The sequence below is a fragment of the Mastacembelus armatus genome, chromosome 12 (genome assembly GCF_900324485.2).
Source record: "Mastacembelus armatus chromosome 12, fMasArm1.2, whole genome shotgun sequence".
In the NCBI taxonomy this organism is placed as follows: domain Eukaryota; kingdom Metazoa; phylum Chordata; class Actinopteri; order Synbranchiformes; family Mastacembelidae; genus Mastacembelus; species Mastacembelus armatus.
Genome location: NC_046644.1, coordinates 1750687 through 1766412, shown reverse-complemented (window position 1 = coordinate 1766412; position 15726 = coordinate 1750687). Strand labels below are relative to the sequence as shown.

Here is a 15726-nt window from a genome sequence, read left to right as displayed (position 1 = left end):
TGGGGCTGTCGCTGGGCAACACGGACTTTCAACTCCCTCCAAAGATTTTCTATGGGGTTGAGATCTGGAGACTGGCTAGGCCACTCCAGGACCTTGAAATGCTTCTTACGAAGCCACTCCTTACCTGGGCGGTGTGTTTGGGATCATTGTCATGCTGAAAGGTTTTCACTCAAAATCTGACGATACATGGTCCCATTCATTCTTTCCTTTACATGGATCAGTCGTCCTCGTCCCTTTGCAGAAACAGCCCCAAAGCATGATGTTTCCACCCCCATGCTTCACAGTAGGTATGGTGTTCTTTCTCCTCCAAACACGACAAGTAGAGTTTTTACCAAAAAGTTCTATTTTGGTTTCATCTGACCATATGACATTCTCCCAATCCTCTTCTGGATCATCCAAATGCTCTCTAGCAAACTTCAGACGGGCCTGGACATGTACTGGCATAAGCAGGGGACACGTCTGGCACTGCAGGATTTGAGTCCCTGGCGGCGTAGTGTGTTACTGATGGTAGCCTTTGTTACTTTGATCCCAGCTCTCTGCAGGTCATTTACTAGATCCCCACATGTGGTTCTGGGATTTTTGCTCACCGTTCTTGTGATCATTTTGACCCCACGGGGTGAGATCTTGTGTGGAGCCCCAGATCGAGGGAGATTATCAGTGGTCTTGTATGTCTTCCATTTTCTAATAATTGCTCCCACAGTTGATTTCTTCACACCAAGCTGCTTACCTATTGCAAATTCAGTCTTCCCAGCCTGGTGCAGGTCTACAATTTTGTTTCTGGTGTCCTTTGACAGCTCTCTGGTTTTGGCCATAGCGGAGTTTGGAGTGTGACTGTTTGAGGTTGTGGACAGGTGTCTTTTATACTGATAACGAGTTCAAACAGGTGCCATTAATACAGGTAATAACTGGAGGACAGAGGAGCCTCTTACAGAAGAAGTTACAGGTCTTTGAGAACCAGAAATCTGACCAAATACTTATTTTCCACCATAATTTGCAAATAAATTCTTTAAAAATCAGACTGTGACTTTCTGGATTTTTTTTTTTTTCTCAATTTGTCTCTCATAGTTGAGGTATACCTATGATGAAAATTACAGGCCTCTCTCATCTTTTTAAGTGGGAGAACTTGCACAATTGGTGGCTGACTAAATACTTTTTTGCCCCACTGTATGTTATTTCTCTTTGTTAATTCCAGCTAACCTCATAGAGAATCAAACCCACCATGGCCATGTCCACAGCGTTAGTCACAGATGTGTTATGGCTGCAGAATTCCAACAGTTCAACTACTTCAGGACATTAATATGTATTCATGTGTCTTACCACAAGCACATGCTCCAGTAGTCCCAGATAACCAGAAGCACATTCTTTGCCGAAGCGCAGAGCTCTCATCTGGACCTCTTTGTTGACCTCTGGGTGGTAAGCAGCTTGCTGAGAGAGCAAAGAGACGGAAATCAGCACCCAGACCAAATGCACTGTAGGCAAAAACATGCATTCAGCATCACAGAGTTACACATGTCTGTGTGTGTACCTTGCAGGAGTGCAGCATGTCAGCGATGGCCCTTCTGCTGAGGTTAGCTGTGGCAATGATGTCTTCTTGACGACAAGAGTTCCCAGCAGCCACCGCCTTCGCTGTTGCCATAGTGATTCCTTTTGTCATGCGTATGAACTCCTCTGGTGTGGTTGTCTTTGGTGGAGGGTCAGAACTGCTGAACACCTGTGTGATAAAGCAGGCAAGAAATATTTGTTTTCTCATCTAACAGTGAATTTTATGCTACATTTTATGCTACACTTCTTAAGTAATCCTTCTCTCTGGAAGAGCTCTAGTTTCAGCAGACATGTCCTGCTGGTTGGAGTAATAAAAAATGTATTCAAAATGTTAACAACATGACATTTCCATTTCAAGACAGTAATAACTTACAGCCAGCTCCTGTTTAATATGTTCAATAGTAGCCTCCAAAGCTCTCGTCCCCTTTGTGGCTTCATCCTCCACGGCCTTCACCGTCTTCAGGAGGGATGTTACATTGGTCACCATCATCTACACGAGCAGGTTAGATCAGGAGGTACAGGTTAAACAAAAGGCAAGAAAAAACATCCCACTGATGCATCTTACATCTGTAAATGTCAAAAAATTATTGTAATTCTATTTTCCCCATGCAGTAAAGTATTAGCAGTAACAAATGCATTCAACCTTCTGTGTTCTCAGTTGACATAGTACAGAGAGAGTACTCAGCGGCTGAATGTTCTGTCTGCATGTCTTTGCATGTTGACATGATGAGTAATTCTACAGTCCCCACACACCACACAGGGCCTGAATTAAGCAGCTTCCCATCTGACATTTATATGATTTCTCATGTATACCACATCTGCCTTAAGTGAAGCAGTGTTGCTGTAGAGGAGCGGGACGCTCTGTGGACCTTCAGAGGTCAATAAAAGTCCAAGTAAATAAGTCAAGTGCCTCAGGCTTTGTATCTCACCTTAGCAGAGTTCTTGAGCTGCAGCATGCTGGGGTCGTCATGAGGTTTGCCTGCAGCTGCTTTGGTGGCACTGATAAGGTTACCCAGAGCTTTGGCCACATCTTTCACTGCATTGATAAGGACCACCTGTAGAGTGCAGAGCGCAGCGCTGTAGTGTTTAATTTGATGACTTCACATAGCAAGTGATTATGCTTGGACACATGAAGTAGCAACAGCAGCACTGTACCTGGGTCTCTGGGTCTTCAGAACCCAGGCTGGCAGCTCCCAGTTTTACCACATCAGCCAGTTTGGTGATAGTGGACACTGAGGACTGGGCAGCCTGGGCCAGTTTCTCCTGACTGGCTCCAGCACCGGAGACCAGTAGCTTGGTGTCCTCCACCAGAGCCTTGGCTGTCTTCAAGATGCATTCTCTGCACATAGGAAGATAAGTGAGTCACCAGTCATCATCACTGAGGAGCTTCAGGATTGCAGGGATAGTGCACACACTTAAAGAAATGAAACTGCCACTGCTGTAGCACTGCTGATGCCATTTTCCGTCTCCACATCCAAGTGTATTTTGCAGCATTTAACAGTAAATATCAGTGAAAGATGTAAGAAAGCACAATCTGGATTTATACCTGGAAGCCAAAACAAGTTCCAACGTTTGTGTTCTGACCTCTTTTCTTTATAAAATATTTACCTTACAGTTTCACAACCACCTCTAATAGTCAGTGTCAAGTAAAATGAGAAAAATCAAAAAGAACATAGATGCAGCATGGCTTTCTGGTGCTCAGACTTGCTGTGGTATGCCAGTGCAGGGATATGTTACAACACATTACTGGGACCACCTACCAGAAATCCCACAATGGTAATTTGCATGTGTCACTGCCTTTTTTACAACAAAATGCAGTGTTATCATTTATGTAAGTTGCTGATGTCACCATTAAAAATGCTCCCATTTAATTTTTCTCCTGATGAGACACGCTTTGATTACAAGTCAAATAATGTAAACCTGCAGAGAAAGAGAGCAAAGGAAAGAATGTCACTTTCGTCCTTGTTTTCTGCAGTCTTATGTACATAAGGAGAGAGCACAGATTTGTTTTTAAATCGATTGTCAGTACTCTAAATGTGTGCTGCACATATGACATATGACGGCATGTCTGCCCATCCTGAAAGAGGGATCTCTCCTCTGTTGCCATTCTGAGGTGTCTTCCATGTTTTTCTGTGAGCGTTTTGCTTTTTCCTTATTTCAAAGGTGTAAGGAAAAGACAGGTGGTTCATGATTGTTGATAACACAAATATAAGATACTGAACAATGTGCCCAATATATGTCCAGTATATTCAATAAAAATTCTATACATATTGACAATTTCTCTTACTGCACCATTGACCTCACTGAATAAGTAGATTTCATAGAGTTCATAGAGTTCAACTCTTAACACTGTGTCTCATCCAGCAGAAAAAGCCTTCAGACATGACATGACAAGGCATATGCAGAACGCCATAAGGTCCTGCTTGCTGAGTTATTCATGCCAGCCATTACATGTCCGGCATGAGGCTTCTTTCCACATTCTCAAACTTATTGCCTGCACTATAGCAGTTGATGTTAGAAGTTGAAACCTTGGCAACTTAAACAAATTTATCACAGCCTGTATGAAAAAAAAAACTTTGGTTCAATGTAATCCACAAAGCTCACTCTTCTAAAGTTATTTTCTTTTCTCTGTTGGCTAAAAACTGTACTGCTCTGTCCTCCACTGCTGTTATTACAGACACAAGTAAACTGTAATCGGCTCATGGACTTCTGTTGAACCGTAAAGTTTAGACCATGAATGATTAAGGCTTATAGGGAAAAAATGCTAATTGAAAAAAAAAAACTCTATTAGATAACTTTTTTAAAAACTATTGTAATTATCCCACAATAAGAAGGGCTCTGTTCCATAGCTAGCTCTTTAACTATTAGCACAGTAGTCAGTGGAATCTGAATAAGGTGTTCTTATTTATTGTATCACTGTGGCTGCCTAACAAGTGTCTCTGCAGTGGTTAGTACCTGTGGTCAGCGAAGGTCTCTGCATTCTCTCTGTTCAGAGTACCAGCAGTGGCAAACATGATGGTGGTGTCTAGGTCTGCAATGATTCCAGACACCGCGCTGGATGCTGTGATGCAGGCCTGGGTGCCACGGTTACCTGCCTGCAGGGACGCTAACACATGAGAAACCTGCAAAAGAACACCTGTCTATTAGGCGTGGCAGTTTGACTTGCTGTGCATATCTAGTAAAGACAAAAGGTTTCCAATAAATCAGAAGTGAAGTAAAGCCATAATCCACCATGAGGAACGCAAGGACATAAAACACTGAATGGGTGGTTATACAGGTTTCAGAAGAAATAAAACATGTGATATCTTCTGACAGAAGCTGTAAATGTGCGTCCATTTAGAATATCTAGGGTTGCTTCATTATAAGAGGACATTGATAGAGTAAGTGTAATGTGTCTGGAGATGCAGCCTTGTCTTAGAAGGTTAACACACCAACCATGTACAATAATGTTCACTGCAATGGATGCAATGGACCTTTGCTCCATCCCTTGCTTCCTGTTACCCCCACAGTATAGGTGGCAGAAAAAATAATTCCAAAAAGAAGAGAATTGATTGGTTGTGGTCTGACCTTCTCTGAGACTTTGCGGGCACTTTCAATCAGCTCTTTCTTGGTGAACGAGTCGTTAGGGCTGCACTGAAGAGCTCCAGCTTTTGTCACTAGACCTGTGCAGGTGAAACCCAGTTCACCGACCTGCTTCTTAATATTGGATCCAATCTGAAAACAAACATGCTGGTTTTAGATATAGGTGAGGATTGGTGTAAGACAGTCATGGTCTGTAAAGTGTCTCTTAGAAGAAAAGACCAGATGCTGGCTTTATGTACTTCATCACTTTCTGCAGTCATGGCTGCATATTTGGCCTCATTTGCCAAATCTCCAAACTCATTGGTCAGCTGGTTGGCCAGTCCTCCGAGGTCATCTGGGTTGGTGTTAGACTTGGTCACCTGAAGAGAGATAAGAAAATACATAAATAAGCAGTTTTAGGGCCTAATGGATATGACAGGGGTGGGGCCTCCTGGATGATTGTGAAAATGTCTTACCATCTCCTGCACAGTAACAGCAATGGCCTTGGCTGTCTTAACCATGGTAGTCTGGTAGTCCACAAAGGTGCCTTCAGGCTCAAGTCCTGGTGAGTCCTCCATTTTATTGATGGCATGACTGATGGAGTCCACCATCCCACCCACAGCACCTGCTGCACTGGCTGCCTCAGCCAGAGTGGCACCCAGGTCATCTACTGCTTCTTTCATCATCTGCACTGACTCCTCCAGGGCCTCCTGCATATGTGCTGCCTAGAGAAACACATTTGAACAGGTAATATTGAAATAATCAGCAACACTGCTAAACAACTCAGTACATTGAAACAACCGAGAAAAGACCCTCATCAATGTAGCTATATGGCTAGGTTCTGCTAGACCCTATTAACTTAGTGAACTGAAAACAGCTGAGCATAGTTGAGCTGAGCAGTGCATAGTTTGCAACCCAAAACAAGGACTAGCTGGGACCAGTCAGGCTGAGTTCAACAACAGTCACGTGAGCTACTGTAAAGAAGCCAAGTTTCAGATAAGACCAGCATTATTTTCTCAAACAACAGTTTGCTTTAGCTTAACTTCACACAAAGACAGTTTGGTCTCTTTGTTGCTTTGAGTTAAAAGTCACAAATAAATGCCCATAAATGATTAGTGCAATTATTTATCATTGATTTAAGCATACTATTAGTGCGGTTTATGACTCCATGGGTCTATGTTTCAGTGATTTAGAAGTTTATTTTCAAGTTGACTTTTCTCTCCCTAACTGGCTTGGATGTTTATTGGTCCTGTGCTTTCTTACTATCTCTAGGACCCAGCAGAATATAATGGGCTATGTCATTGGCCAGGTTTCTTTACCACCTTCTCCAGGGGCCTCCACATAATAGGTGACAGCTTCAGTACCTTGGGGTTTCCTCCAGCCTCCTTGGCGGTGTAGAGCATCTGCAGGGCTGACTCTGTCAGGGTTTTGGTCTGGTCTAAGACAGCCATCTGCTGTTGGCTGCTGAGGATCTTGGATGCTGTGCCAATGGCTGCCATGATCAGGGGCTCAAAGTAGCTAACCATCTGAGATACCTGTGGGGAACAAATTATACTTAATGATGATAAAACAAAGTCTGAAATTAAAAGATTGCATCAGGCCTGAACAGGTTTAATCCATGTCACTCTATACTCAGTCTTTAACCAGACCTCCAGCTGGTCAAGATTCATATTACACTGTGTTGGCTTAGTAGAGGTTTGACCTGTGTTTTACCTTGTGACCCAGCTGAGAGGCCTCGGAACGAGCAGCCACAGCTACAGGATCAATCAAGTTACTGATCTCATGGACTGAGGCAGCCATCTGCCCATGGAGTGTCTGCAACACACACACAGACACATACAAAATAATCATAAAAAAAAATAACATTTGAGTATGGATGGTTGATTTTTGACTTTAGATCTAGCCATTAGATCTCTTTAGATCTTTAGGAAATTCCATTTGCTGACAGATGCTATGGGGGACATGGCTACAAGCACCTGACAAAGCTATAGCAAGTTAACCTTGAGTTTGGGATATTTTGTCATAAAAGATAAAGCTCATAAATCCACTGTCCAGCTTGTCAGAACTTTCAAATGCATCTCACATTTCCTTCAGCTAATGCAACTGGCCAGGGTCCTGAAGAGGACAGGAAATAAAGCTAGCTATATGTTTCTTGCAGCAGACTTTACAAACTGGCAAAGAAGCCCTCAACTCTGCAGTAATGTAATTGTGGCCGACATGTGGTCTTGACACATGCCTCTCATTTACTGAAACATTTGTGCCTGTGGCTGTGCAACAGTTGTGTGTGGGTGTGTATGTGTTTACCTCCATGGAGATGTCATCTCGGGGTGTTAGTTGCTGACTTATGGCAGCCAGAGAGGCCTGATCAACCTCCCGGATGCAGCCGTTCAACACCTCAATAGCGTTATCGCATTCTCTCTGGCCAGGAGCTTTTTCTCTGCACACACGAGGCAGAGGATTCATACAGGCATTAAAGGCTGCGATAAGTGATTAATAAATAACCCATGAGGTAAACTGAGTATACTTTATGCATAGAAACAAATCTTACTGTTAGAATTAGTATGAAATGTATGCTGTTGTTGTTCTGTTGATATATTGTAATAGAGATTTGTAATTCTATCCAAATTAAGTCACCGTATTAATGTTTGTCTTATAAATCTGAAAAACCAAAATAATTCTCTCATGTTCTTCATTTATATGGTAAGCCTGCTACCAGGCTTTATAAAAATCATTATTTTACTGTAAGAAGAGGTTCTTGAAATAAGAGTTATTGCGTTTCTCCAGAAATTATGGTATAACAAAAACAGCACTTCTGAAATTGCTGAGTGCTGTTTATGCATGTATTTTTCAATAAGCTATTAAACTGTGTATCAGTCTTGTGATGTGATGATTGATAGGAGGTTTGTCATCATGCATGCACAGAAAACTGAAGAGTAGGTGGGAGAGCTGAGCCAGTAGTTGCAGCAGGAGTAGAGCTTACCTCATGTTGGTGATGAGTTTCTTAATGGAGTCGGACACAGTCCTGGAATGTCCGGCCAGCACTGACCACTTGGGTGGGTCTTTGGGGTTGACTGCGAGGGAGCGGGCAGTCTGAATCAGGCCAGTGGAGCTCTCCAGCATTGTTTTTGCTGCTGCCAGAATGGGTTCCATGGCTGCATGGCCCTGAAGAAAGAGAGGGGAAATGAGGATAAAACTCACAAATGAACTGAAGTCGTAACATACTCAAACTGCTTCCACACTATTTGCTATTTATTTATTTCATCCAAGAACTGACCTATCAGATCATGTTAATAACTTACTAGCCCTTCTCTAACATATCAGTGTCATAATCCATGTTCCAGAGGTGAGGACAAACTGTACCTCAGGGCTGATCTGAGCAGGAATGCTGGCAAATTCTGGGTTGGAGGCAAAGGCAGTCAGGTTGTCCACAGCTTCTATCAGAGGACCAGTGGCAGCCTTACACTTCTCTCTGTTCTCCTGGTTAAAAGCGCCATCCAAAGCCTGTACAGGGGATATGCCATGATTACGCTTAGTGCACAAAATACAGGGAGTATCAGGGAGTCCCCAAGAAAATCCCAAAATGAAATTTCAGGAGTAGGTTTCAGAAATGTGCCTAACTATTATTCAGTCATCATTTAAAATAATCAAAAAAAAATATACTGCAATCATTACACTTATGGTGTGCCAGAAAATGATCATCCACCAGAAACTACAGCTCAGGAAAAATATCACAAGCTTTTGTTCGAGGAAGGTTCAATTACTACAAAGGTAAACCACCACCAACTCCACACCATCACAAAATTAAATTCTGGGAGCTGCATACTGTGTTCCAACTGTTCTTCATATGACATTAAAACTCTTTTGCTTTTAGACATAGTCATATACCAACTGTATGAACTAGTTGTGTTTGAAGCATATCTCAGGTTAACCATGCATAATAAGGGTAAACCAGGTATTTGCTTTCACTGCACACATTACTGTATTTGATTTTCATCTAGCTGATGATGAATTTGAAAGAGCCTGTACTACAAACCTTTATGGACTTCACCAGGTTAGCAGTGGTATTGGCCACTTCTTTGGCTGACTGGACAAACTGCCTCTTGGCAACAGGATTGGGAGTTTTGGAGGATGCCAGGCGGCAGGCGTTACAGAGTGCAGAGGTGTGTTTGGCCACGATGGTGGCTGCAGAGAGCACCTGGGCAGAGAAGCAGTAAAGTGGGTTTAATCACCGATATATTGAACTATATTAAAGCTCGCTAACCAAGAAGAGTGAGGATAAAATTAGTTCACTGCTACAGAGTGGTCAGTGTCTACCTGAGACTGTGTGCAGGCTGGGTCCACCAGGTTCTGACAGGCCATCTGGATAGACTGATTAGCCCGGGCAAACTGAGCAGGGTCCACCAATCCCTTCTGGCCTGCTGAGCTGTTGGGGTCTGATACTCCCACCAGGTAGGCAGCCTAGGGATATCAAGTATTACAAGTGAACTTATTACAAACACAATCAAATCACACATGTTGCTAGTCTACTCTATTGTGTCTAAGCTTGCAAGTCTTAGTAGCATCAGACTCCAGTCGTATTAATGTAACTTTCAGGAGTGATTATACCTGTGTAGCTGCTTCAGTCAGACCACACAGGGCTTTGGAGCCAGCACTGACTGAGTCACCAAACTCTGGCAAATTGGAGTTCTTGGCATTGTGAGAAATGCCAGCCATGGACTCTCCAAGGACCTGTGGGCAAAAAGAAGAGATTCACACAAGAGGCATGGTTTAGTTTGGAGAATGTCGTCACTGAGTCTTTCTATGATGAAGAGTAATTCACAAAGCAACCTGGGATGAGCAAAAGTCAGAAGTAAAACAACAACTGAAAAAGAAGTGCACAATCTTACCAGCTTGATGAGTATTAAAGCTGGTAATGACTGAGCACAACACACATTTCAGAGGCTAACGCTAATTTGACTCTGTCTAAATGGCCAAAAAAAAGCAGCAGTGGTCTGTGTTCTACCTTAGAGTTCTCCATGACACTGTCGATGCAATCAAAGTACGACAGCTCATTGAGAGCTTCAGTCGGGTTCTCCAGCATCCCTCTCACCGACTGTACAAACATACACAACTTAAAGTCACATTGTGTCGCACATCTTAGCTAATGAATAATGAATGGGTGGTTGCACAACTTTTACCTCCAGCTCTCTGAGAGCATTGTCACACTCCTTCTGACCAGGAGCCTGCTGAGTGCACATGGTAATAAGCTGGTTGATACTGTCTGTAACAGCCCTGTGGACACAAAGGCTCAGACATGTAAAAGACAGACAAGAATAAAACAGAAGACTGGTGAACACAGAGACAGAGAGAAATGGTTCTCACCGAGCTGCAGCTGCCAGCTGGTTCTTGAGGTTAGGGGAGCTGGGGTCAGTGGACAAGGCTTTGGCTGCCAACAGCAGCTTGCTTGATGACATGGAGATTGTCTTCAGGTTGGACACCACCTGTGTCTGGTCCTCTTTAGACTGGAGAAGAATAGAACTTTACATGCAAATGCTTTTAGAAGACACTTTCTGAACTAAAATGATTATAGCTCACTAATGTGTGAGCTTTCCCTCATCATCCTGACCTGGGATGTTCCAGCCATGTCAACTCCAGCCTCTACGAAGCTGCTGAAGTCCTGTCCAAACTTGCTGGTGGCCCTGGCAAGGTCCTGGGTGGTTCCTCTGGATGCCTGGACTACCTCATTGGCTGACTGATTCAGACCAGCAGCCACCTTGTTGAGCTGAGCCTGAACATCTTGGAAGCTCCTTCCACTCGATGGGAACTGTATCAGAATGAGGAGAACAATGAGAGCGAGTAACATAGAAGGGGGAGTTCAGTGTAGCAGGGGAAAAACAAAGACGAAATGGAAACAAAGGTAGCTGCTACTGCACCACAATCCAGCAAACACTTCAGAGAAATGACAATGCAGTGTTTTGAAAGAGACTTGTTCACCTGTGTCATTCATGAAAGAGTTGGTTGTAAAAAAAAAAAAAAAAAAAAATTAAAAAGGGAAGACATGCAAAAAGGGGATCAGAAAATAAAGATGAATACATAATAGTGGACAGCAATTTTAAGTCCTCCCTATTTCTGGAACTGAAACCTTTAAGGATTAACTCACCCAGTTTACACTAGACCTGCTGTCTGAAATAGCCCTTTAATGCAGAGAGCATTCACTACGAAACCAATAAATCAATGAAAAAATAGCTTTTACTGGGACATTAGTAGTAATGTAATGTATTTGATTAGAGTACTAACAGAATCAGCTAGGAGAGTCTTGCTGGCTTCGCCCACAGTGCGGATGGCATTGTCCACGTCCCTCTGGCCAGGAAGGCAGTTCACACATCTGTTCAGGGCCTGAGACACTGCCTTAGCTACCTGCATACATGCACACACAGAAAATGTTCAGCGTCAAATTACCCAACAACTTGTATGTCTATGCAAGCTGATTTTCTGTCTTACCACTAACAGTCTCATTTCACACTTTATCAACTTCACCTTTATCTGCCATAACTAATGCTGTCATCTACAGCCTACGGTAAACTGTGTCTGAGTGTGACCTGGGCCAGCCTCTGCTGACTCTCTGCGTCTCCTGGCTTGGCGATAGCCCTCTTGGTCTCTTCGATTAGGTTGGCTGACTTATCCATGACATCACCAGCACGATCCAGCATGGCGTTGCGTGCTGGCAGCTCGTCTGTGGTGGCAGCGACTCCTCTGGCAGCTGAGGCCAAGGACTTCAGAGCCTGAGCTACATCTCTAGCTGCCATGCCTGGATCCAACAGCAGAGAGGAGACTAACTTCAGTGTGTGTGTTCAGACATTACATTTGGGAAGGACAACTTAACTCCTATAAAGATCCAAATTGATGAAGCACTGTAAATAACTTAAACATAAAATAAATAAATTGAAATAGACATCCCCTGAGTCGACCTTAAGGGTCGCTGTCAGGGCCAATCTCAACATGTTTCACAGTTGTAGTGGTGCAGTCCATTAACAAAAGCCTGAACACTGCATTTTAATATATACAGAATTACAGATCTCCAGTGACATCATGGTTCCTGTAGTTTTCGGGCTGCTTTTATATATTGATATAATATAACATAATATTTGAGGCATTTTTGTGCAATGAGTGACATTTCATGTTCTGTTGTCATGTTGTACAAGTGTTACACACACCTGTGTAGTTCTCATTGCCCTGGGTGGCCTCACTCAACAGCTGGGCCATGGCTGAGCTCACAGCCTTGGTGCTGGTGCCCAGATCCTGGGAGCATTTCTCAAGCTGAACAACACAGAAGGGAGATACAGGTTATTCACACGGTTCAGCGAATGAAGCTGCTGACATCCAGCTCATGGCATGGCACAACCTGTTTATGTATCTGTGTGTGTGTGTGTGTCTCTCACTGTCTCTCCTGGTAGTGGTTTCAGTTTGCCCTCCTCTGCTGAAGCCTTGGCCTCCTGGATGTCCTTCTCCAGGTCTCTCACCATTGACAGAGCGTTGTCTATTTCCAATGGACCACACGCTTCCTGAGCCTGCACACACGCACACAAAGACATAGTTTAAAATTTAAGACCTTTGTCTGTGTCGACACAACTTTCCAAAGTTCACTGCTTTTCTGTCAGGGTAAGTTGTAAAGCTGCTGTAAATCACCCTGACCCTGAAGAGCAAGATGGTTGAAATCAATGTAATATTTTATGGTAGCAATACAGATTATTATTATTATTATTATTATTATATGGCAAATGTTTGTCAAATCACTTTTTATGTATAAAACCACATCTTCTTTTCCTTGTGGCTGCTCCCTTCAGGGGTCGCCACAGCGAATCATCTGCCTCCATTCAACTCTATCCTCTGTATCCTCCTCACCCACACCAACTATCCTCATGTCCTCCTTCACCACATCCAAGAACCTCCTCTTTGGTCTTTCTCTAGGCCTCCTTCCTGGCAGCTCTAACCTCAGCATCCTTTTACCAATGTATTCACTGTCCCTCCTCTGAACATGTCCAAACCATCTCAATCTGGCTTCCCTGGCTTTTTCTCCAAAACATCTAACATGAGCTGTCGCTCTGATGTACTCATTCCTGATCCTATCCATCCTCGTCACTCCCAGAGAGAACCTCAACATCTTCAGCTCTGCTACCTCCAGCTCTGCCTCCTGTCTTTTTCTCAGTGCCACTGTCTCTAAACCAGACAACATTGCTGGTCTCACCACTGTCTTGTCCACCTTTCCTTTCATTCTTGCTGACACTCTTTTGTCACACATCACACCTGACACTTTCCTCCACCTGTTCCAACCTGCTTGCACACATCTCTTCACTTCTTTTCCACACTCTCCGTTGCTCTGGACTGTTGACCCTAGGTACTTAAAATCCTCCACCTTCTTCACCTCTACTCCCTGTAATCTCACCGTTCTACTTGAGTCCCTCTCATTTACACACATGTACTCTGTTTTACTGTGGGTAACTTTCACCCCTCTCCTTTCCAGAGCAAAATTCCACCTCTCTAGATTTTCCTCCACCTGCTCCCTGCTCTCACTACAGATGACAATGTCATCTGCAAACGTCATGGTCCACGGAGATTCCTGTCTAACCTCATCTGTCAGCCTGTCCATCACCACAGCAAACAAGAAGGGGCTCAAAGCCGATCCTTGGTGCAGTCCCACCTCCACCTTGAACTCCTCTGTCACACCTACAGCACACCTCACCACTGTCTTACAGCTCTCATACATGTCCTGCACCACTCAAACATACTTCTCTGCCACTCCAGACTTCCTCATACAAAACCACAGCTCCTCTCTCGGCACCCTGTCATACGCTTTTTCCAAATCTACAAGGACACAATGCAGCTCCTTCTGGCCTTCTCTGTACTTCTCCATCAGCATTCTCAAAGCAAATATTGCATCTGTGGTTCTCTTTCTTGGTATGAAACCATACTGCTGCTCACAAATGCTCACTTCTGAGCATCCATACCTCCACAGGTATGTCGTCAGGACCAACTGCCTTTCTACACTTCATCCTCTTCAAAGCCTTCCTCACTTCATCCTTACTGATCTTTGCTACTTCCTGCTCCACAACAGTCACCTCTACGACTCTGTGCTCTCTGACATTTTTGTCATTCATCAACTCTTCAAAGTATTCCTTCCATCTTTCCATCACACTTGTGTCACCTGTCAACAACCCTCTGGGTTCTGAGGGGGTTTTGGGGCCCTGGACAAATTTTGACATGTCCTGACATTTGTGCTTTTTTCAGTGTCTATTAATCACCCTAACCTGGTGCACATCCTTCCCAGCTGTAGCTGTCCAGTCATCTAGAAGAACCTCCTGACCTCCCAGAGCCTGTTTCCGCTCCTCCCTGAAAGCCACACAACACTCTTCCTTTTTCAACTTCCACCAATTGGTCCTCCGCTCCGCGCTTGTCCTCTTTATCTTCATCTTTCTCACCACCATCCTATGCTGTCTGGCTACACTCTCCCCAGCCACTACTTTGCAGTCACTGATCTCTTTCAGGTTGAAACGTCTGCACAAGATCAACTTGTGTGCTCCTGCCTCCACTCTTATATGTCACCCTATGCTTCTCCCTTTTCTGGAAAAATGTGTTCACTACAGCCATTTCCATCCTTTTTGCGATGACTACCACCATCTGTCCTTCTGCATTTCTGTCCTGCATACCAAACTTACCCATCATTCCTCGTCACCTCTGTTTCCCTAACCAACATGTCCGTTGAAGTCTGCCCCAATCACCACTCTCTCACCACTAGAGATACCCTGAATCACCTCATCCGTCTCCCTCCAGAGTTTCTCCTTCTCTTCTAACTCACATCCTACCTGTGGGGTATAACCACTGACAACATTCAACATCACAGCTTCAACTTCCAGCTTCAGACTCATCACCCTATCTGACACTCACTTAACCTCCAGAACATTCCTAGCAAAATCCTCCTTCAGGATAACTCCTACTCCATTCCTCTTTCCATCCACACCATGATAAAACAACTTGAACCCTGCTCCCCATCTATAGGCCTTGTTACCTTTACACCTGGTCTCCTGAACACACAAGATATCCACCTTTCTTCTCTCCATCATATCAGCCAACTCTCTAGTTTTCCTTGACAAAGTCCCTACATTCAAGTGCTTTTAATTACTGTGTAAAATACATTCAACAGATATTCACAGATTTGTTCTTTATTGATTGATTATTCCTAGAATAGAATTTAAAATCTAGATTAAATCAGACAAAGAAGTGTACTTATTAAAAGCTCCCTATTCAACTTTAAATGAGCTTGCAGATGTGTATTACCTTCTGTGAGGCGGTGCGCAACTCAGCCAGGGCATTGGCCAGGTTCTTAGCACACTGGCTAAGCTGCATTGCTGAGGCCTGGTCACTGATGGTGGGAACAGTGGCCTTGGAGGCTGTCACCATCTTGGCACCCGGCTGGTAGAGACGAGGAAGAGATGACAACAGAATCAACTCTACAATACGAAAGTGCTGGGTGGACACAGTGAATGTACAGGGCTTAAAAAAATTTAGGACTTGGAGGTGAAGTGTTCCTCTGGAACAGATACCCACAGAGTAAATGGAAATTTGGCCAAAACTTTGCTTTTTAGATTT

The 15726-nt window shown here is 43.8% G+C and overlaps 1 protein-coding gene across 1 annotated transcript in view; it reads right to left on the bottom strand.

The window, feature by feature from the left end:
- tln1 (talin 1) overlaps positions 1-15726 on the bottom strand; it is a 55926-nt gene that overhangs the window by 13360 nt on the left and 26840 nt on the right. Inside the window, exons 25-50 of the mRNA XM_026296861.2 lie at positions 15415-15549; positions 12522-12650; positions 12297-12399; positions 11682-11890; positions 11380-11499; positions 10709-10906; positions 10465-10604; positions 10281-10374; positions 10106-10195; positions 9709-9831; positions 9418-9561; positions 9137-9298; positions 8464-8604; positions 8084-8265; positions 7408-7540; positions 6817-6918; positions 6468-6638; positions 5580-5828; positions 5364-5483; positions 5110-5256; positions 4498-4664; positions 2698-2881; positions 2472-2597; positions 1916-2032; positions 1526-1711; positions 1318-1425 (exon numbers count right to left, since the gene is read on the bottom strand). Coding sequence (XP_026152646.1) covers positions 1318-1425; positions 1526-1711; positions 1916-2032; positions 2472-2597; positions 2698-2881; positions 4498-4664; positions 5110-5256; positions 5364-5483; positions 5580-5828; positions 6468-6638; positions 6817-6918; positions 7408-7540; positions 8084-8265; positions 8464-8604; positions 9137-9298; positions 9418-9561; positions 9709-9831; positions 10106-10195; positions 10281-10374; positions 10465-10604; positions 10709-10906; positions 11380-11499; positions 11682-11890; positions 12297-12399; positions 12522-12650; positions 15415-15549 — 3780 coding nt within the window. The remainder of the gene's footprint in view (positions 1-1317; positions 1426-1525; positions 1712-1915; positions 2033-2471; positions 2598-2697; positions 2882-4497; positions 4665-5109; positions 5257-5363; positions 5484-5579; positions 5829-6467; positions 6639-6816; positions 6919-7407; positions 7541-8083; positions 8266-8463; positions 8605-9136; positions 9299-9417; positions 9562-9708; positions 9832-10105; positions 10196-10280; positions 10375-10464; positions 10605-10708; positions 10907-11379; positions 11500-11681; positions 11891-12296; positions 12400-12521; positions 12651-15414; positions 15550-15726) is intronic.